Here is a 23,104-nt window from a genome sequence, read left to right on the forward strand (position 1 = left end):
GAATGTAATACGTAACCAGAAAATTCATTAGAGTTAGATCATAATTCCATAGTTCAAATTTGAAAATCGAAATCAGAAATTCGAAACTAGAAAATCGAAAATTAAATATCTAATGGAAAAAGCCAAAATCTAAATTCCATTTCACAAAATCGGAAAAAAAACCATAACTGATAATCAACGGTCAATAAATGTATTTCTAGGATTGTGAGTTAAAAATTATGAATCGAAAAATAATAAGAGTCCACATAATCCCGAAGGTCAAAAAAGATCTAGAAAATCCAGAGAGTGTAGAAAGCTAGTAACATTTCATAAAGTCTAAAAGTTAAAAAAGACGGGAAACTCAAAAAGGTCAAGTAAATCCAGAAAGTCACGGAATTGACAATTTGTGTATCTAATAGCAAGTTGAAAGAGTTAATTTGCAAAGCGATGCGAGGAAGTAAACAAATGCGAAAAATCAACAAAAACAGAAATGTTAAAAAATCTGGTTTGAAGAGTGAAAAAAGTCAATGAAGCCATGCAAACCAGAAATAACAGTAGGTCAAAATAGCCAAGCAAATGAAAAAATTAAGAAAGTTACCAAAATTGAGAATGTAATGACAAATGTCAAGAACGTTGAACAAGTTAAAATAATCTTAACAGTTACAAAAGCCAAAAGAGTTAAAAAGGTCGAGAAAATTGAGGAAGCGAAGAAATGCAAAAGACAAGAAAGTCAAAACAATTAAGAAAGCTAAGAAGATTAAGAAAATCATAACAATTGAAAAAGTTTTCACAGTTCACAAGATTAAAAAAATGAGAGAATCAATTAAATCAAAATGGTCAAGGGAGATAAAAAAGGCAGAGAAAACCAAGAAAGTTAAGAATGTCTAGAGGATCAAAAAAGTTGGAAAAAAATCAATAAAATCAAGTTCGAGTAAGTCGAAAATAGAGAGTGTTAAAAACTCAAGAAAATAACGAAATACAAAAAAAATAGAGGTAATCACAAAAGTTAAGAAGGTCAATAAATTAAAAAAGTTGAGAAAATCAAGAGAATCAAGAGAGCCAAGAAAGTCTAGAAAGTCATCGAAGTAAAATATGTCAAAAATGCCATAAAAGTCCAGAAAATCAAAAAAAAATCAAGATAGAAAAATTTATGAAAGCCAAGAAAATTAAGAAATTCCAGAAAATCATATAAGTCAAAATGGTCAAGAAAACCAAGAGAGTTAAAAATGTCAAGAAAACCAAAAATGTCCAGAAAGTCATGGAAGTTAAGAAAGTCAACAATGGCAATAAAACGACTAGAGATTTTTTTTTTAAATCTAAACCACATTCTCAGCCCGTGTTCATTTTTCGCATTCTCAAAAAAATCACATACATTGCATACCCAACAACTTAAAATAAAATCAAGAAGATCGAGAGAGTCAAGTAAATCAAAAACGGTCAAGATAGAAAATAGTTAAAAGTGTCCAAAAGTCAAGGAAATCAATAGATTCAAGGAAAACAAGAAAACCAAGAAAGTCGAGTAAGTCGAGAAAATTAAGAAAGTCAAGAGGATCAAGAAAATTTAAAAATAAAAAAAAGCTACGAAAGTCTAGAAAGTCATAGAGTAAAGCAAATCTAAAAGCCGAGAAAATCAAAAAGATCAAAATGGAAAATGGTTGAAAGGTCAAGTAATTGAAAACAGTCCAGAAAGTCGAGAGCGTCGAAAGTTCAAAAAATTGAGAAAATCTAAGAAGTTAAGAAAGTGAGCCAAGAGTGCCCAGAAAGTCATGGAAGTCAAAAATTTCAAGAAAACCTCGGCAATCAAGAAAATTAAAAATGTCAAGAAAAAGAAAAATGTCCATAAAATCAAGAAAATAAATAAAATCAAGAAAATCGAAAAAGTCAAGAAATTCAAGAAAATCCTGGAAGTCATGGAAGTCGAGAATGCTAAGAGAATCTAGAAAATAAAAATAGTCAAGATAGAAAAATTCAAGAAGATTAAAAAAAAACAAAGAGGCAAGAAAATAAAGAAAATCAAGATATCCAAGAAAGTTCCGAAAGTCACCGAAGAAAAAAAAAGATCAAGAAAACCAAGAAAATCAAGAGAGTAAGGTAAATAAAAAGATAAAGATAGAAAAATGTTAAAAAAAGTCAAGGAAATAAAAAAAAAATATACAGCCTAGAAAGTCGAAAGAGCCACAAAAAAGTCAAGAAAACCATGAAAATCTAGAAAATCAAGAAACTCGAAAAAATCAAGAAAGTAAAAATATCGAAAAATTTTGAGACTCAAGAAATAAAGAAATCAAGAAAACCAAAGAAGTTACGAAATCAAAAGAATCAAGAGAGTTGAAGAAGTCAAGGAAGTCAAGAAAGTCAAGAACGCCAAGAAAGTTCAAAAAAGCCAAGAAAGTTAAGACAGTTAAGCAACATTAAGAAAAATCGAAGCATCGAGAAAGTCAAGAGGGAAAAGAAATCAAGAAAACCGAGAGATTCCAGAGAGCCATGAAAGCAGAGAAAGACCACAATGAAAGAAAAATCAACAAAATCAATAAAATCAAAAAAGTCAAGATGGAAACGAGTTTGAAAAAAGGCAAGGAAACGTAGAAATTCGAAAAAGTTTAGGAAGTCGAGAGTGACAAAAAATTCGAAAATGTCAAGACTGATTGCCTGGAAATGTCAAGAAAATGAGAAATTTCCAGAAAATCAAGAAAATAAAGAAAATCGAAAAAGTCAAGAAATTCAAGAAAGTCCTGGAAGTCATGGAAGTCGAGAAAATCGAGAAAGCCAAGAAAATCAAGCGAATTAAGAAATTCAAAACAGGCCAGAGAGTCATAAAAGTCAAGAAATTCAGTAAAACAAACGAAAATAAAAAAAAGAAGAAAATCCAGAAAGTCGAGATAATTAAGACAGTGAAGAAACTCAAGAAAATCGAAATATTCTAGAAAGCCAGAAGATTCTAGAAAATCAAGGATATCAGCCAAAAAATCTAAAAAATCAAGATAGTCAAGAAAATCAAGCAAATCAAGGGCTCAGAAAGTCATGGAAATCAAAAAATTCATGAAAACCACGGATATTACCAACACCAAAAAATCAAAAAAGTTGCTAAAGTCAAGAAAATCAAAAAAAAAACACGAAAGTAAAAAAAATCGAAAGAATTCAAGAAATTCGAGAAAGTCTAGCAAAAGAAGGGAGTCAACAAATCAAGGAAATAAAAAAAGTCAAAAAAGTTAAGAGAGTCAAGAAAATCAAGAAGAGCAAGAGGACCTAGAAAGTCATGGAAGAAATTCAAGAAAACCGCGAAAAAATGGGAAAATCAAGAAAGTTAAAAAAGTCAACAAAATCAATGACATAAAAAAATTCGAGAAAGTCTAAAAATCAAGGAAGTCAAAATGTCGAGAAAGTCAAGAAAAATAAGAAACTTAAAAATGAGGGACAAATCAAAAAGTTCGTGAAAATTCAGAAGGTCAAAAAAAAAAGAAAAACAACGTATTCAAAGAAGTAAAAACAAATTCAAGAAAGTTTAGAATATCGTAGAAGTCTAGTATTTCGAGAAAATAAAAAAAAAAGTCAAGAAAATTAAGAAGTTTGAGTGAGAAAGAGAATACAAAAAAAAAAACAATAAAATCCAGAGAGTCCAGGAAGTCATGAAATTAAGAAAATTAAAAAAAACCAAGAAAGTGAAAAAAGCTCTGAAAATCTTGAATGTCAAAAGATTAGAAAATGTCGGTAAATTATTCAATGCAAGAATGCAAATCAGGAAAGTCAATAGAGCCAAGAAAGTTAACAAGTTTAAGAAAAACAAGAAAGTCATGAAATAAAGTGGGAAAAAACATAGCAAATAGTCTTGGGTGTTAAACAAAATTTAATAGTTAAGGAAATCAAAAAAGCAAAGAAATTTTGACAATCGAGAATACCGAGAAAGTCCCGAAACTGAAATAAGTAAAAAAATATATTAAATGAAAAATGTTGTAAATGGAGAAGTCAATCAACTTAAAGTTTTACTGTCAAAAATTCGTTTGCTGCGAAATGAGATATGAATTTTGAATATGTACTTAGAAAATGGAAAATAAAGAAAATTTTAAATAAAACTGTTGGAAACTCGATGATGTTACACGTTGCAATACGGGTATTTCTCGTTATAACGTAACTTTTTTTAACTCGTTGCGTTATATCGAATTTACGTAATATCAAATCATGTTTTTAATAATGATTCAGCAGGAAAAATATTTTTTCTAATGTTTTGAACAAGATTCACAATTTTTAAGTACCATGCTTTTTAAAATTTATTTTTATTGCTCAAACTTTTAAATCTATCCCATCTAAGTATTTTTGAATGCTCTGAAGTACACAAAAGCTTCATTTCAATTTCAAAATTTGCAAAATTACATTATGTGGAGGGAAAATTTACGTTATATCGATTTACATCATAAACAGGGATGGTATTCTACGCGATTTTTCGGGTCTCGTAAGTAATCTACGTAGAAAACTGTATTATACGTTTTCTACGGTAGAAAACCTCTTGCAAGTAGAAAACTCTCAAACACTCGAAATTTCATAGTATGAGTCATAAAATGCCATTCGCTGCGATGATTAGGTGTATTTAAGTAACGGGAGAATTAATATAACTAAAAAAAAGAAACACGAAGAAGCAAGAAAGTGTTTTTTCGGACTATTTTGTGATTATGGCGAAACAAGCAATGGCAACGAAACTCAAAAAAGCAAACAAAGTTTTCACTCAATAATTTCAATTCACGGTTCAACAACATATTTACTGTCATCCAAAAATGCCAATGAAATCACAATCGCATGATATACGTCACATACAAAATCAGTGTAACAGCAAAGGCGCATCTAAGGCCTGATTTCTACAGAACTATGCTATCGCTGTCAAATCTCATATATTTAGAACGTACCCAACATCTCAATGGTTCATGGTTGCCCTGCTATATATATATATATATATATATATATATATATATATATATATATATATATATATATATATATATATATATATATATATATATATATATATATATATATATATATATATATATATATATATATATATATATATATATATATATATATATATATATATATATATATATATATATATATATGTATGTATGTATATATATATATATATATATATATATATATATATATATATATATATATATATCGAAAAAGCCCAAAAATAAATATATAAATGGGTCATGGTCAAGGTTTGGGAGGAAGAACGAGTACCGGAGGAGTGGATGGAGGGTATTGTGTGTTCCATCTACAAAAAGGGCGACAAACTGGAGTGCTGCAATTACCGGGCAATCACTCTGTTGAACGCCGCCTACAAGGTACTCTCCCAAATACTTTACCGTCGACTATCACCATTTGCGAAGCAGTTCGTGGGGCACTACCAGGCGGGATTTATGGGTGCCCGCGCCATCACGGATCAGATATTCGCGGTTCGGCAGGTTATGCAGAAATGCCGCGAATATAACGTGCCCACACATCATCTGTTCATCGATTTTAAATCGGCGTACGACACAATCTATCGGGACAAGCTATGGCAAATTATGCACGACTACGGATTTCCGGACAAACTGGCGCGGTTGGTCAAAGCGACGATGGATCGAGTGATGTGTGTAGTTCGAGTTTCGGGGGCGCTCTCGAGCCCCTTCGAAACCCGAAGAGGTCTAAGGCAAGGTGATGGTCTCTCGTGGCTACTGTTTAACATTGCCCTGGAAGGTGTCATTAGAAGAGCGGGGATTAACACGAGTGGCACGATATTCCAAAAGTCGGTTCAACTGTTTGGTTTCGCCGACGATATTGACATTGTGGCTCGGACCTTTGTGAAGATGGCGGATACGTACATCGGACTAAAGGCTGAAGCCAAACGGATTGGACTGGTCATCAATGCATCGAAGACGAAGTACATGAAAGGAAGGGGTTCACGAGAGGACAGTGCTAACCTCCCACCTCGAGTTCAAATTGGTGGTGATGAAATCGAGGTGGTTGATGAGTTCGTGTATCTGGGCTCACTGGTAACTGCCGACAACGATACCAGCAGAGAAAGTCAACGGCGCATTATGGCAGGAAATCGTGCATACTTTGGTCTCCGGAAGACGCTCCGATCGAGTAAAATTCGTCGCCGCACCAAGTTAACCATCTACAAGACGCTGATCAGACCGGTAGTCCACTACGGGCATGAGACATGGACTATGCTTGTGGAGGACCAACGCGCCCTTGCAGTCTTCGAGCGGAAGGTGTTGCGTACCATCTTCGGTGGACTGCAGATGGAAAACGGAGTGTGGGGAAGGCGAATGAACCACGAACTGCAGGAGCTGTTTGGGGGCCATCTATCGTCCACACCGCTAAGATAGGCAGGTTGCGGTGGGCTGGGCATGTTGTAAGGATGTCAGGCGACAGCCCGGTAAAGATGGTTCTTGAAACCAATCCGTCAGGGACGAGACGGAGAGGTGCACAGCAGACAAGGTGGATCGATCAGGTGGAGGACGACCTGCGGACCCTACGGAGACTGCAGAGCTGGCGAACTGCAGCCATGAACCGAGTGGAATGGAGACGACTCTTACGTACAGCAAAGGCCACACCAAGGCTTGGGACTGTTTGGTAAGGTAAGATAAATATATAAATATGCATAATTAAGAAACAAGGCGTTTCAAAAACTGAGTGATTTTTACTCACTTTATGGTTTGTTTTGTCAGTTGTCAGTTGTCAGTTTTGAGTTAAGTAAATACTCATTTTTTGGGTTCTGTATTGCTACTTAATTTAATTTACAAATTTATATAAAGTTTCGAAGATAAAATTAAACATACTTGGGTTTGTTGTTTGTACTGGCTAGAAAGCCCTAGAATATTTTGCAAACGAGAGGTATTTCTTATCCGAAATCTTATGAAACACATCAAAAACAAATTCAATCGATGGAGATTAAAAGCAACGATTTTAAATGTCAAATTTGTTCTCAATTCACACAAAATAATCATCACAATTAAAAATAAATAATATTTTTAAACTTAAATTTCGTTTATTCTTCATGTAGGAAATTCACCACAAAAATCTCTTTGCAGGTTTCCGTAGAATACTCGTTTTTCGTTAGGTATTCTACCAGAGGTATTCTACGTAGAAAACTCGTCGAAAACTACATGGGGTTTTCTAAATGACATCCCTGAATTCATAAAAAGTTTACGTTGCAAAGCAGGTTACGTTACAACGAGAAATACCTGTTGTATAGAATAACCGCTTAAAATTACCAGCATTCCGAAACTAATCTTTTCCGTGCTTTCCGATTGGAGCCTTATCCAGCCCTAAGCGTACCTTTGCCCTACCTCGTCAAGCGTACGCGATTGTTGTTTTGTTTACCGGTAAAAGCACGAACCGGTTATCTGTGTGTTTTGTCTTACCAGGAAACCAACCTAAGCCGCATCAGCAATTTAGCTTCTTTGTTGTTGATTAAATGTGACTGAAAGGGGTCAATCACACGACCGACACAATAAATCGAATCTCCATGACCGGGTGACTGACTTTACACACACGGAATGTTTCATTCATCGGTTATTCGATGAGAACACTACTCGTTTTGACCCTGAAGAGTTGAGCTACTTAACGTGGTCGGGTTTGGGACTCAAGGTTTAATTACCTAATGATAGACCTAAACTTAGAATCATTTTTAGAAGGGCACTGTACTCAAGCGAGTTTTATTAATCAGTGAAGCTCAGTACAACTAATATAGCATTGAAGAAAAATTCACGGTAGCAAAATTTCATTTTCCTCCGCTCCGTTCACAATAGCGTTGGCCATTGTGGTAACTGATCGTCTCAGGTGTGTTTCGATGCCGGTCTTAACTTGGTCCAGCAGCAAGTACGGATAATTGTTTACGGCACTGTTTCCGATCTGTCCCAGATTCTGGTCACCATCGAACAAATTGTCTAGATAGAAACTGGCCTTACCGAACTGCAGCCTGACGTCCATCGGACGAAATTTGACGTAGTTTTTCCCGTCTTGCTCCTGTAGGAAATATTGCGCCGTCATATCCGCTATCGTGTCAACTGAAAAATCGTGGAAAATGGGTTGAGTAAAAATTAGACAAAGATGGTCTCGGGGCAAGTTCCTCACTGAGTGTCATGTTGAAATCTCCCTTGCCGTACACTCGAAGCAGGAAAATATACATGTTTAGGTCGTACTTTCCTTTCGTGAGCAGCGTGGGCAGCTTCAAGCGGAAGGTAAACTTTTTCTGTGACAAGTCCTGACTGTGAAGATGGAAAAAATCTCGATTTATATCTCGAAGACCGGTTGAAACAAACTTACCGTAGATTTTCGATCTGATAGTCTCCGATGCCACCGATTGTCGTATTACGCAGCAGCACTTTAAAGCTTTGCCCATTTTCAATATCCAGCAGCTTGATCCGGTACGGATCCAGTGTGGGGGCTAATGGTCCGTACCCGAAATCTCCCTCCGCCAGGTTGAACCGAATGCTGTTCATGACATTCGTGATGCACTTGGACAGTTCGGGATCACTTCGCGAGCAAACTTCCGGCAGCCCCGTTTTGCGGGTTTCAATTTTACCTTCTCCAGCCTGATCCAGGGCGGGTGCCGTTTCTTCATCCTCGTAATATTCTAGTCTCATGGAAAAGCCATCTCCTTTCAGTTCCTCCTTGTCTGGTTGGCCATATCCAACGACCAGGTACAGAATTCCAACGACTAAGGTCAGTCCTATGGGATGCATTTTTTGCCAATTGTGGTAACTGAATGCTGATCAGATGCACTGGAACTCGCCTATTTATAGTGAGTTTGATAATTCCGAACATCATAATTGTTCTTAACATCCCATAAAATCTTTGATGTTATGGAATGTTAAAGCCCGCATGGGTCACTTGTACTGACAATAAAATGTAGTGTATTATGCTTTGCTAGGCAATATTGTATGATTATCATTACCTGAGTTCGTTTTGGATTCCTAGTTCTTCAACTTACTTGAAGCTGAATTAATTTCCGACTGGTGAAGTTTTTTCATATTTTTGCTTTTTTAAATGTATTTTGCAGGGTTTTAACTGTATCTATTGTCTCAGTGGTATCTATGAATTTTTGATCAAAGAATTTAGCCACAGAATTTTGATGCAAATTTTGATCCAAATATTTTTAGAAACATTCTGCTGATATATGGGAGTTGGCAGAAGTCGGTGAAGAATATTCTAGTTAAACAAGCTTGTCCGACTAGATTTCTTCTACCTAGTTAGTTTAATAATAAAAAACCAATCCTATACCAGGCTCAAAAACCCTGCGAAATTGTTTCGAAACGAGGAATGCGCATAATCATGTTTGTAATATGTTGCTCTCGAACACGTTGCCCTTTGTTTTTTTATTCAACCGGATTACCAGCTGATGCTGGACGCTAGAAATAACTATAAACTCAAATCAACACGCTATCCATCTTTATTAGCATCGTAAATAGTCGCCGTTAACAGCTTGCGTTCGGTAGGACAAAAGTGAATAGAACACAGAACAGATCATCATGACGGAAGCAGTTCCGACTCTTCCGCACCCTGCACGACACTGTTGGAGATTTCGGTAAAGACGCGCGCCAGATTCTTCTCGAACGAGGGTCTGACCTCGTCCAGCAGCAGGTGCGGATTTTCGTTGATGGCCTTATTGCCGAACTCCTCCAGGGCCGGGTCGCCGTTAAACAGGCCGTTAAAGTTGAAACGCGCCTTGGTGAACTTTAGCTTCAGTTCGATCGGGTGGAAACGGACGAAATTCTTGCCCCCGGACGGCACCGTCTGGTATTCCATACGCATGTTGGCGATCGTATCGTCTGAAATGAGAATTGATTCGAGGGGTTTGTCACTTATTCAGACATTTGTTAAAATAATTTTAAATCTAATAACTTTAAACCATTTATCAAAACACACATGCATAAATAATTTGCTCAGTGCTAATCTTACAAGTAATGCCAGATTAGGTTTCTGTTTATTTTTTTCCTCAATGCCGTCAGTATGGTCAGCAGCTTGTCACTGCATGTTTAATAACTGGAGTTGGATATGTGTAACAAACTTTAGTTTTCATTGCGTAGGGTAAGTCAGGTCGCTTGAATAGCCTCGAAAAGGCTTGTCTTCAAAATACGAGCGATTATTCATGTACTCGATAAATTCAGATACAGTGGAATTCGATTTTATCACGGTCAAAAAACGCTTTCCGGTAAATAGAGCGAAACAAAATTCCATCTTTTTGCCTTTCTCCTAGAAAGGACGAACAACCATTTGCAGAACCGAAGATATAAAATGTGTGTGTGTGTGTGTGTGTGTGTGTGTGTGTGTGTGTGTGTGTGTGTGTCTGTGTGTGTGTGTGTCTGTGTGTGTGTGTGTGTGTGTGTGTGTGTGTGTGTCTGTGTGTGTGTGTCTGTGTGTGTGTCTGTGTGTGTTTGTGCAGATTTTTGTTCTCACTCACTTTTCTCAGAGATGGCTGGACCGATTTTCATGAAATTAATTGCAAATGAAAGGTATAGTTGCCCCATAAGACCCTATCGAATTTCATTGTAATAGGATTTCTGGTTTAGAGGTTATGTATCAAAAAACCCGATAAACAGAATTGGTTTTTTCATGAACGAGCTGAAAAACCCTCAACTTTTGAATCTTATGAAGATTGACCATATGGTTCAAAAGTTATGGAAAGAAACTTGTTCTGGAGACTGTTTAATCTCACTCATGTTTCTCGGAGATGGCTGGACCGATTTTTATAAAATCAGTGTCAAATGGAAGGTCTAGTTATCCCATAAGACTATTGATTTGTTTTGCAATCTTTGCCTGTTATTTTTAAAATTGTGAAATCTAGCTATGAGAAGAAACATATTCCGAAGAATACTTGAGCTCACTCACTTTTCTCAGAGATGGCTGAACCGATTTAAAAAAAAAAATTAGTGTCAAATAACAGGTCTAGCTGCTTCATAACATCCTATTGAACTTCAGTGTAATCGGACTGTAACTTTGTCTGGAATATATTAAAATGTAAAAATCACGAAACTTTGTTATCTCACAAACTACACAACCGGTTTGAACAATATTGGTAACTAAAGAATTTTAAAATGATTAGCCATGTGGTTCAAAAGCTGTGAAAAGAAACATGTTGCGATGACTTTTAAAATTCATTCGTTTTCCTGAAGATGGCTGGACTAATTCCAACAATCTTAGTGTCAATAAAAGGTTTGGTTGCCATTTCATTTAGTTATAATCGGACTTTAATTTCAACCGTTATGAATTAAATTCTGAAAACAACGAAAGTCTAACAACTCAAAGATTATACGACTTCTTTGAACAGCCAATACTTAGTGAAGCGATTCCCAACTTATGACGAGCATGTCGAATTGGAAACTTGCTATGTTAGATAATCGGTTAATCACAGCCAATTTCGAAAGATCAACTTTAACGACAAAACCAATAAGAGGCTGCCCGCAAGGAGGGGTTTTATCTCCTTTATTGTGGTCTAGGGTAGTCAATGATCTTCTTAACAACTTAACAAACCTAGGTTACGAAGTCATTGAATTTGCTGATGATATTACTATTCTAGTTAGGGTTAAATGTGGGTTTACTATTACTAATAGAATGCAAACTGCCCTAAACTACACACTCAAATGGTGTAAGCAGGAAGGACTAAACGTTATTCCTTCTAAAATAGTCATTATCCCATTCACAAGAAAGAGAAAGTATAATATTGCAACTCTTAAGAAATACAGTTGGAGCTATCCAAGCGAACCAAGTACCTGTCATGCTTCACCATAAGCTTAACTGGAACGATCATCTGGAGTACGCAATCTCAAAAGCCAACTATGCTCTTTGGGTTTGCAGCAATACATTTGGTAAGAAGTGGGGACTCAAACCAAGGATGATTCATTGGATTTACTTAGCTATAGTGAGACCCAGAATACAGAAACACAAACACAAACATCAGCTCAGAAAAGGCTGGATAAGCTACAACGTCTGGCATGCCTATCAATAACTGGAGCGATGGCCACCATCCAAAGTCTTAGAATCTTCTTTGTATCTTGCATCAATATGTGCAACTTGAAGCGGAAAAAGTAGGAGGGTGGTATTCAAGACACGACCGCATGACGTTGGACTACGGTATTCTCATATTCCATTAAAACAAATAATAGAGAGAATTGCAACTCTAGTATTTGCTGCAATTTTATCTAACAGTGCATTTCTGGATGCTGAGACGCTAAAACGTTATAAATAATAATATATACTAAAAGAATGGATATTTTTTATTTAATCGCTGTCATTTCATACATATTCGAATCAACCTTTTGTTTGCTGCACTACCTAGACAATCATTTAATTGAGCGAATTGGTAAAATTTTCCTATCTAAGCAAAAAGCAAACTTTACGAAACTATCTGAAATTGGAGCCCAGAACGATTCAACCGAAAATTTGAAATTTGAAAATTGTTTGACATTTAATCGATAAAACTCATGCTAGGTTAGTTCCAGCCCAGCATATAACTTCATGTATTTGAAAAAAAAAAAAAACGTTTGGTTCAATAACTCAATATAGCAAGAGCTCAATCACACGTTTTTCGGTAGTTGTTATCAAGGTTTGGGCGAGTGACTGGAAAATATCTTAACTTCTTCAGTTGTGATTTAGAGCATTTCTAATTGTTTTGTTATATTTCACGATAGCGACAAGTTTGTTTCTTTCTCTGTGTGCGAGAAACAAAATCAAAACCGCGCACCGAGAAACAAAAACGAAAATTTAATGAATGCTCATTGAGAAAACTTGCAACTCTTTTTACCAATAACTTATGATACTCAAAAGAACCCGTTTTGATCTAAATCAAATTTCTAGTAAATAGGTGTTGATCATTCATAGGTAGTAATTTTTCCTCGATGAATAAAGACTGGCTGAAGAAGTTAAAATCGCTGCTGTAAAATCAAATTCACAACTGTGTTCGTTAAGATGTTTTAATATTTTCAATGACAATAATAATCTTCGATAAACACCCGCTATAGTTATTCACACACATGCTATAACTATCTAAACACGCGTCAAAACTAGTCATACACACGCTGTAGCTATAGCTATCCATACACACGCTATTCCTTTCCATACATCCGATACAACTATCTATACACACGCATAAGCTATCCAACCATGTGCTATTACTATCCATACATACGCTATAACTAATCATTACACACGCAGCAGCTATCCACACACAAGCTATAACTATCCGTACACACGCTGAAGATATACACGCAATAGCCATAATACGCTACACATGCTAGTGTCTTACACACGCTATAGCTAGCCATACACACGCAACAGCGCCATCCCTATCATCGCAAATGTCATAGCAATACAGATGCACATACGCTATATGTGCACACTGCACACACACCCAACGTTTTCACCCAACGATATCTGAATTGGATTACCGCTGGTGGGGTCCAACTCAGATCGAAGGAGCACCGAACTAAATGAAGAAATGCAGCTTCCCACTACCTCCGCCGCTGCTGCCTGATACCACCGCTCTGGTTCTGCTGCAGCTCAGTTTGGCCGCTGGAATCAGCCACCGCTGCTGATTATACAAGACCGGCCTGGTGGCCTTTCACTTGTTAACTGATGACTGCTATGAGACGACACAGGCTATTATATAGCCCAAAGCAAAAATCCATCCGCGAGCAAACAAGAAGCGAGCTTGTGATTGGTTGAATGTGCACGACTTTTAACACAACTTTTAACTAGTTTAGTATCGAAAACATATTTAAATTATTATATGACAATCTTGCGCAATATTTCCCCTATCAATCAAGCCATTGGTGTTTAGAATCTGTTCAGTGGTAATGATAAAAGAAGCATTTTAAAACGGTGTTGAAACACCTATTGCAGCTACCGAAAGCGAGCTCGTTATTGGTTGAAAGCTGTGAGACTGTTTACAAAGTCAGATCGGTTGTATCCGTTAGTGTCGACTGTGCTTGTGAAGAGAGGTGGTGATTGGTTGCTCGGTATGATTTAGACAATCGATGTGATTTATCAATTTTTCAATAGTGTATCTCGAACAATAGGTTATTTTTGTTACATAAATTCAACCGTAAAAGAATTTCTGATCGGTTGATGCCAAAACCTCGAAATTCTGAAAAGAAATGACTGATATATAAGCGCTCAAAACCTGACCACTTTTCCCTGGTTTTCCCCGGTTGAATTACTAGATTTTCAAATTCAGGTGCCTAACTTCGATATAGACGTTAGTCCAACGTCAAAAAGAAGCTCTCAGGCCAGGGGCGGACGGAATTTTGGCACCCCCCTTCAATTTTTCGTTTATATCAATAATTAGTCTGGTCCAAAGTTTTTCCGGATTCAATGTCCGGTAATTCTTTCGGGATCCGGAAAAGTCCAGTTAAAAACCAAACTCATCGTGATTTAAATCACAAGCAGCAGATTTACAGGTTTCTGCATTTGCATTTCTATAAATTTGCGTAATTATAATCAGAATAACATATTTCAAAGCAAAAAGGTATGTATATATCAAACATTTCCAAAAATTGTGTTCGTTTTGCTATGCTTATAATCAGAACCAGAATAATTTCTGCCACTGTGCAAAAATGTGCAGAATTTCTTCTGATTTTTTTTTAGTAATGTAAACAATCACAACTTTGCTAGTTTAAACGTCACATTCAGCTCTTCGCGAAAATGTAAAAAGTTAGAGTAGGGTAGATATGGGACTACTTCAGCAGCGGTTTTATTCGGCTCGTTTTCAACAGTATTCTAATGCAAAACCTGCTGAAGAGCAATAGATGCTGACGTAATGCAATTCTCCACCGATATTTCAGTTATATTTTTATTCAGTGATCGCCATTTGGACTAGAATTTGTTAAGCGAGGATGCAACCTTTGAGAATTATTTGAAAGTGTTTTTTGGTTCATTTTTTGCAACAACCGTGCTCTCTAGATGGCGAGTTGATGTTTTCAGAATGACGAGTCAAAACGACGCACAGTGGTTCAAATTAGTAATGTCGCGAACTTAATTCTGTAGTGTCTAAGTGCTTCACTTTAGGACTATAGTCTCTTCGAAGCAATTGCTTGTTTTGAAGTTGCTCACATTATGGTGTATGCAACAACAGCCATAGCCTACTACTAGAGACACACATTGACATATTCAGTCGTATATACCAGAGTCTATGTGCATATAGAGTCGCGCGAAGAGAAAATCTATCGTTTCGGCAACACAGTTTCTGTCCCGTTTGTTGCCAAGAACTATACAGTTCTGTTTTTCACCATGCATAAGCGAATATCATTTTTTGAAATTCTTCACAAGGTACACAGTTTTGAAAGATTACACCGGTAATGTTTTGTTGAATTTGAGTGAACCAGTGTACATGTTTGATGTTGGATTGAAATGTGTAAGTGAAACTTCGGAAAAACACATGTTCTTTATTACGCTCAATTACAACACTTTTCATGCACTCCTAACATTATCACCTTGTTTATTTACATTGCTCGATTGGTACTCTCGTTTGACGCTGATTTGGTTCCTTTGGTTTCATCTTTGCGGGACTCTTATTATAAACATGGACTCTGGTATATACAGACACAAAACGTTCAAAAGTGTGCTACTATGATGATATCTCGTTATGCTGAAGGCAAAATGTGCAAAACAACACAAATGTTCAACGCTCATTCTCTCAATTGTGACGAGTCGAACGAGTAACCTTCCCACCATTTTATAGTACTAATCTGATGCTCCCAATCTGCGGTGAGTGTAAGCTTCCGGGCGTCCCCCTTTTTCTCCAATCAGCAGGAGAAAATAGAGTAAATTATTGTTGAAATTTCTTATATCTTTCAAACCAAAAGGAATCCCAGCATAGTGCATAGTAATTTTTGGAACATGATAAGGCCTTAAATTCTATAGAACATTGTGTTTAGAAAAAAATTCAAACAAAAAAGTTAGAAGCGAAAAACTGAATTTACGGACATTGTCATACGAAAGTTAAGTTTTTTCAAAAACTACAATACCTAGAGGAAAACTCTTGTTAGCAAAGTTGTTTGTAATGAAATTATCTACAACTTTGCTGAAGACAACTTGGAGTTTCATGCAGAAACAAAAAAAGTTACAAATTTTATTTTTGCCATAGTAGGCTATGGCTGTTGTTGCATAACACTATAATGTGACACTACAGTCCTAAAGTGAAGCACTTAGACACTACAGAATTGAGTTCGCGAAATTGCTATTTCAAACCATATGTTTTTCTGATAAAATCCAAGATGGCGGCGAGATCCAAGATGGCGGCGAGATCCAAGATGGCGGCCAATTTTTTTCTATTTCAAATGAAAGCTCTCTCATTACTCTTTAAAACGATGTGCTGGTTGCAGGGGTTTCAATGACAAATTCAAGAGAAATAAATCAATAAAATTATCAAGAATTGCTCAAAAATCAATTTTGGGAAAAACCGTTTAACCGATTTGTGCCCGAGGGGTTCATCAATATGAACTAACCAAAGTGGTTTTCCCATTTTTTCACTACTTTCAATCATTTAGATACAGAAATATCCCTTTTTAAAGACCTCATGTCACCAGTGGGACGGTTTCAGCGAGAATTGCTCCAATTGCCAGCGTTTTTTTATTGAATCGATAAGCAAGCCTGAAAAAAATAACCAACTCAATTTGCCGAACATTCAAATTATTATGGTGGTTTGAATTTTGGTTTTCCCAATCTTTTCGCTCCAACATTTGGCGCCCTCCAATGATTGACGAGCAGGCGACCGCCTGCTTCGCCTTCGTCCTAATCTGCCCCTGTTTCAGGCTCAAACGCGTTAAACTTCTTCAGGTAGGGGATCTAAAGGGACACTTACGAATTTTCAACTGAACAACTTAGTTACAATGTATGAAGACTGGATGGAATCCAAAAATAACTTCAATACTCCCTTCTAAGTGATTGAATCCTCTAGCAGCGAATGGGAAGAAGGAGGTCCTAAAACTTGTCCAGGATCACTCTTGTTTTTACAGATGGCTCTAAAATGGGTGAATCTACGGGTGCTGGGGTTACTGGACCAGGAATTAATATATCAATTCCAATGGGACAGTGGCCCACAGTCTTCCAAGCTGAAATAAATGCCATCCTAACATGCACAAATATTTGTTTAGCTAGAAAATATAGATATGCAAATATTTGTATTTTCTCTGATTTGACTATCATCTCTTAATGCAATTAAAGCCTACACATGCCACTCGAAGTTAGTTTGGGATTGTATTTTATCCCTACGACAACTGACTGTAACAAACGATGTAAATCTGTACTGGGTGCCTGGTCACTGTGGTACAGAAGGAATTGAAAAAGCCGATCTCTTAGCAATAATTGGTTCTTCAATCGAATTCGTCGGATCAGAGACATTCTGTGGGGTTTCTACATCCTGCCTGAAATCAGAGCTCAGAGGCTGGGAAGCAATGATGATTGGTGGCAACTGGAGGGCTACCTCCAATGCAAGACAATCTAAACTATTCATTACACCTTGTAATAGAAACACCCGCAACCTCCTGAGTACAAATAAAGCTGATCTAAATACGTTGACTGGCCTACTGACTGAACACTGTCCGAGTAGGTACTTTACTTTACTTCAAAGGCGACAGACCGATTATCGATCCAGTGCCGAATACTTCGCCATGTCCCTCGGTCTTGGGCTGCTATCCTCCAACCGCCCCTAACACCTATTTCGCGAGCATCCTCGTCGACAGCACACATCCAAGGAGTGCGGTGTCTACCCCGAAGTCGACGACCTCTATCGGGATTCCTGCTAAATACAGCCTTCACTTGACGCTCATCCTGCATTCTCGCTACATGCCCAGTCCACTGAAGCCTGCCGTGTTTTATTCGCTTGACTATATCCGCCGATTTGTATGCCTGGTACACTTCATGGTTCATGCGTCTGCGTCAAACACCATTTTCTAGTTTGCCGCTAAGGATTGAACGTAAAATCACCACCACGCACCAAGAGCTTACCGATCAGCCTCTTTCAGCGTCCATGATTCATGGCCGTAGAGAACCACCGGAATAATCAGTGTTTCATAGAGTGCAAGTTCAGTACGGATTTGCAGACTGCGGGACCTTAGCTTGTTCCGTAATCCGTAAAAGGCCCTGTTTGCGGCTGCTATTGGCCTCTTTATTTAGTTTTCTTTATTTAGTTGTCACATGTCACTAATGTTCCCAGGTATATAAATTCATCGACTACTTGAAATGTTTCCCCATCTAGCACCACCGCAGCACCAACCTCCGACGCACTACCACGCCCTCTGCCAGCCACCATGTTTTTCGTTTTGGCAGAGTTTATGACAAGCCCTAATTTCGCAGCTTCCCTCCTGAGAGGTCCGAATGCCTCTTCCACTGCTCTATGATTAATACCAATAATATCGATATCATCCACAAAACCTAGAAGTATGTGCGACTTCGTAATGATGGTGCCGCTTCTCTTCACACCAGCCCTTCGTATAGCACCTTCTAATGCGATGTTGAACAATAAGTTCGACAGCCTCGGTCACCCTGCTTCAAACCATCTAACGTCACGAACGAGTCCGATATCTCACCGGCTATCCTGACGCTTGATGTAGAACCTTTAAGGGTGGCACGTATCAGCCTAATCAGCTTTGTTGGGAAGCCATGTTCGAGCATAATCTGCCATAACTCATTTCTCTCAACTAAATCGTACGCTGCCCTGAAGTCTATGAACAGATGGTGCGTCTGCAAGTTGAATTCTCGAAATTTATCGAGGATTTGTCGCAAGGTAAACATTTGGTCCGTCGTGGAGCGTCCCCTTCGAAAACCGCATTGGTACTCGCCAACAAAGGTCTCCTGCAATGGCCTTTGTCTGTGGAACAGGATGCGGGAGAGAATTTTGTACACGGTATTGAGAAGAGTTATGCCCCGATAATTGCTACAGTTCAGACGATGACCTTTTTTGTAGATCGGGCATATGAGGCCCTCCAAACAGTCCGAGGGCAAATATGGATGGATATTTCGAATTAATTCTCCATCGTCAATGTAAAGCAATTCAGTAGCTTTCGCTCTGTAAGGATCGATTACGGCACCCGCTACGCCCTCAGGGGGTCAGTTAGGGAAGGAAAGAAAGAAGTGTCACAATTGTTGTTGCCAGAGACCGAGTTAACCGCTGCATCTCTAACGACTGGTAACGGAAAGGAAGGTGACTTTGTTCCCGTGGTTAGCAACGGAATTTTATACTTTTACCCTTCCCTCGCCTATACCGTACTGCATCAAATTTCGAACACTTAAGCTATGATGTAACTTCTTGCACTAAGAAATCAACGAAACATGAACTTTTTCGTCGATCTTAAAGGTTCTGCATGTTGGTTATTTTATTGTTATTGTAATTAAGTGCGATTTATATAGATTTAAACACGTTTTTGCCTTTCTCCTACACGCAAAACTTTTCCTTATTACTTTAGAAGCAATAGCGCAAAATTGCCTTTTGGGTAATAAACCTATTACTTAAAAGGCAATAAAATTCTTCCCCAGTCAAGTAATAACACATACTGCCATATATTGAGCACGTGTTGTGCGAGTACGACTATCTAATAATGGTCGTTTCAACCACATGCAAGATTTTTTTTGTCGAAAACTGCTCCCTTTCCATCTCAAGCAAAAAAAATCACACACCGTCGCATATGGTGCAGATGTTACATGTTTCTTCAATCTCCAATTCATCCGGTGTGCGTGTATTAGTTCGCATACGGAGTAGAGAAAAAATATGACAAGAGCTGCCAAGCAGCATTTTCTCCGTCATAAAGTATGCAAACGTTGATGATTTCAAAGACTTGAAATGCGCCCTAAAATGACATCACGATCTGTAAACTGCGTTAGAGAAAAACAAAAACATTCGCTTTCTTGCAAGCTATCTACAGCACATAATCATTGGCCTTTGGAAACTCATTTGGACCTGTTTGAAAATATAAAATATAAAAAAAAATATATAAATATAAAACTTGTGCCCATCCAGAACAATATTCGCAACTTCGGCAACTCTGGTCAGACAGTATTACATATTTCCATTTCAAGTAAACACTGGGGAACGAAACGAAAGTGTTTCTAATTAGACATTTGAGGTTGACGGGTGAGATTCTCATTATGTGTGGATGATGGGGGCAAAATGAATCTGATCGTTGCATCAATACAAATGCAGCGAGTGAAGTCTTGCTAACACATGCATTGTGGTGCTTGGCTGTATGTTCTCCTCCAGAAACACATACAAGCGTGTGGCCGTCATAATTTTTATTACTTTTTATTTGTTACTCTTTGTGTATAATGCGCAGTCATAAGACACAATAAGTAAAAAAAAATTGCCCTAAAGTAATAAAATGTTCCCCGTTTGCGTTGGGTGTAGTTTACTTAAAAACAAGGAGAACTTAGAGAGCGGTTCTGATTCAAATTCCGAACACATCACTTCAACGTAATCGCTAAGAGATAGATAGGCAAACCGTCTAAATGCTGGCTGTCACTTTTTTCAACGCTTGCTGATTCCCTGGGAGTGGCCTTACAGTAAAAAGCTATACATCACTGGGTGAAGGGTATTCCAAGGACAAAATGGTAAATAGGTAATAATCATTCTTTTTAGTACACTAGCTATGATAAATCGATTTTAATTGTAAAGTGTTCGAAGTTTGAACCTGAACGGTATATAGATTCTACTGCTCTTCTTTAGTAAGTTTCGTTAGTTACCCTGCCAAGTACCGGTAATTATAACTACCGGGAGGGGAAATCAATTCATACAATTTAATTTTGCAATTTAGCGTGAGGGAAGAGTCAGATGGACATGGGAGGGAGCCTGAGAATAAACCCATGCGTAAAAAGTCTCGACAGTGAACGGTCTGATTTTACTAAGACTCTAACTCATGACCATTCACTTGACAAATCCCGATCAAATCTTCTTTTAAATTTTCCAAAAAAGGAAAAAGAAAAAAAAAACTCATACGAGAGTCCACCAGGACCAGGTGATTTTTTTCTACTACAAGATTGCAAAGCAGCAAAAATTTCCTCCTCAGTAATCGAACGTAGGAAGTCATTTTTTTTTAATTGTAGATAAGTTTTTCGGACCACTCACTCACTCTCAATACGGGTTGCGTTGCAGTAGAAATATGAATGCGTGAGAATATGGAAGAAGGAGATCAACAAAGATAAGTTGTGTTTTCTTGCCAGCTTGAGTGATGCCGCTTACCGTGCAACGCGCGTGCTATTTGCATAAAACTAACCCGTTAAATAGTTCAGTCAATTGCCACACGAGAAAAGCATTCGAATTGTGGTTTATCGCATGACATAAACAGTAGGCTGCCAATAGAAATCGACTTTTCGAATTTCCTATAGCGGTAGGTATCAAAAGTTTTGTCTTACCGAGAAAATTCCCCAAGAGTAGGGATAAAGTTTTCTTTCTTGGTAAATATAGGTGACAAAATTAAAGCCAAGAGTTACTGGAGAATGACAGAGAGAAACCGGAAAAGAAAATTGTTTCGTTCCTGAATTTGAAAAGAGTACGTTTGAGTAGAAATCGTTTTATGAAATCATTCTAGTAACTGACTTGACTCCGGGCGGTCAATAAAAAAGTATGAAATTTCCGGTATCGATTTTTTTTCATGTCAAACGTCTTAATAATGCATGAATCGTTGAGATCTGGTATTATCTCTAGAAAATTTTCTTTGAAAAATTTACTTTTCTGAAAGTTTTTGAGCTTGAAGACTAACCCACAAAGTTGTTTTTATATATTTGTTTTGAGACATCACCAGATCACGAAGTTTTATGCATTTCTAAGACACTTGGTTAGAAAAATCGATTTTAATTCAATTTTTCCAAATTTTTGAACAAAATAATTTGCTGCTTGATTCACAGATCCAATCCACTGGTTCACTTTACACTTAAAGTCCTACAATATCTTCAACGCCTTTGAACATTAACCACAAAATATTATTATAAATAAATTATATTTCCACAAACACTCACTCAGTACAAGATTAAATTTGCCTTTCCCGTTGACCTTCAGCAGTAGAATACTCATGTTCAAATCGTACTGCCCGCTAATATGCATCACCGGAATCGTGGACACAATGTCGAACCTCTTCGCCGGCAGATTATCGCTAAAACATCAAAAATCTGTAACGCACATGTTTCACCAAACTATGTTTTAACCACACGAACCGAAGCTGCTGGATATTAAACCCACTAGCACCGCGAATCGTAACATCCGATAGTACCAGCTTAAATCCCGGCCCGTTGTTAATGGCCAGCTGCGGGAAGTGCATCGGATCCAACTTCGGTGCCGCTCTGCCGTCTCCGTAATTTCCATCGGCCACATTCTTTCGGATCCGGTAGACCACATTCGTGATGCACTGCCCCAGGTTCGGATCGTTCCGCGAGCAGACACTGAGGACGGGTGCTGGAAAATTTTCAACATTTCACTTTATTCTTTTCAACCACCAGCACTGTGATGGTTTTGCATACCGACAGATGATTTTCCGTACTGAAAACCTAAAACCACTAAAAATTGGACTAGGAAAGCTTTCATCATAGTAACAAAAAATTCGCACTCGACTGAACCGTTCACCGCACCGTTCTACTCAATTAATACGAGCGCGATCACCCTTCGAGCATAAGTTTTATACCGACCCTAGAACCCTACCCCCAGGGACTAGAAACCGTTTCGAGCGTCCGCAAAAGTGTATCTCGTGTGCGGGAAAGCTGAATGTTTGCATAATAACCTGTCATCGATTAAATATCTGCTGCTGATAAATACGCCGGTTTAAGCCCTTATATTGTTGCTCGGCATTATTGAGTAATTAATTAAACACTTTTGATGATTGTGCGTGTGATGGGCATGCCCAGCGAGGGGGGGCGTTTCGACGGAACATCTCTAATTGGTCAACTGATTCGATGTAATGATGAGCTGTTTTATTTGATTTTGAGAATTGAATTAACACTGAGTTGCTTCGGTAGAATTATTTCCTCAGTAATTATAAGATTTGTGTCTTTAGATATCAAAGTATCAGAAGAACCGAAATTTGCTTTTTTATAGAGGAATTTCACGCAAACTACTAGTCTATGAAGATAGTCTCTTTAACCCTCTCAGATTTTTTTTGGTTATGAATCG

The 23,104-nt window shown here is 37.6% G+C and overlaps 2 protein-coding genes across 2 annotated transcripts; both read right to left on the reverse strand.

The window, feature by feature from the left end:
* Nucleotides 1–7,633: 7,633 nt before the first annotated feature.
* Nucleotides 7,634–8,751, reverse strand: LOC129731109 (uncharacterized). The gene is made up of 3 exons (XM_055690875.1): nt 8,284–8,751; nt 8,092–8,225; nt 7,634–8,024 (listed from the first exon to the last, which is right to left on the reverse strand). Exons 1-3 carry the CDS (start codon nt 8,700–8,702, stop codon nt 7,723–7,725), a joined length of 855 nt encoding a protein of 284 aa, XP_055546850.1. The 5' UTR covers nt 8,703–8,751; the 3' UTR covers nt 7,634–7,722.
* Nucleotides 8,752–9,391: 640 nt separating this feature from the next.
* Nucleotides 9,392–22,622, reverse strand: LOC129731116 (uncharacterized). Its single transcript, XM_055690883.1, has 4 exons — nt 22,459–22,622; nt 22,156–22,393; nt 21,961–22,094; nt 9,392–9,788 (listed from the first exon to the last, which is right to left on the reverse strand). Exons 1-4 carry the CDS (start codon nt 22,523–22,525, stop codon nt 9,487–9,489), a joined length of 741 nt encoding a protein of 246 aa, XP_055546858.1. The 5' UTR covers nt 22,526–22,622; the 3' UTR covers nt 9,392–9,486.
* Between the last annotated feature and the right edge of the window lie 482 nt (nt 22,623–23,104).

This window comes from Wyeomyia smithii, chromosome 3, assembly GCF_029784165.1.
Source record: "Wyeomyia smithii strain HCP4-BCI-WySm-NY-G18 chromosome 3, ASM2978416v1, whole genome shotgun sequence".
NCBI classification, from domain to species: domain Eukaryota; kingdom Metazoa; phylum Arthropoda; class Insecta; order Diptera; family Culicidae; genus Wyeomyia; species Wyeomyia smithii.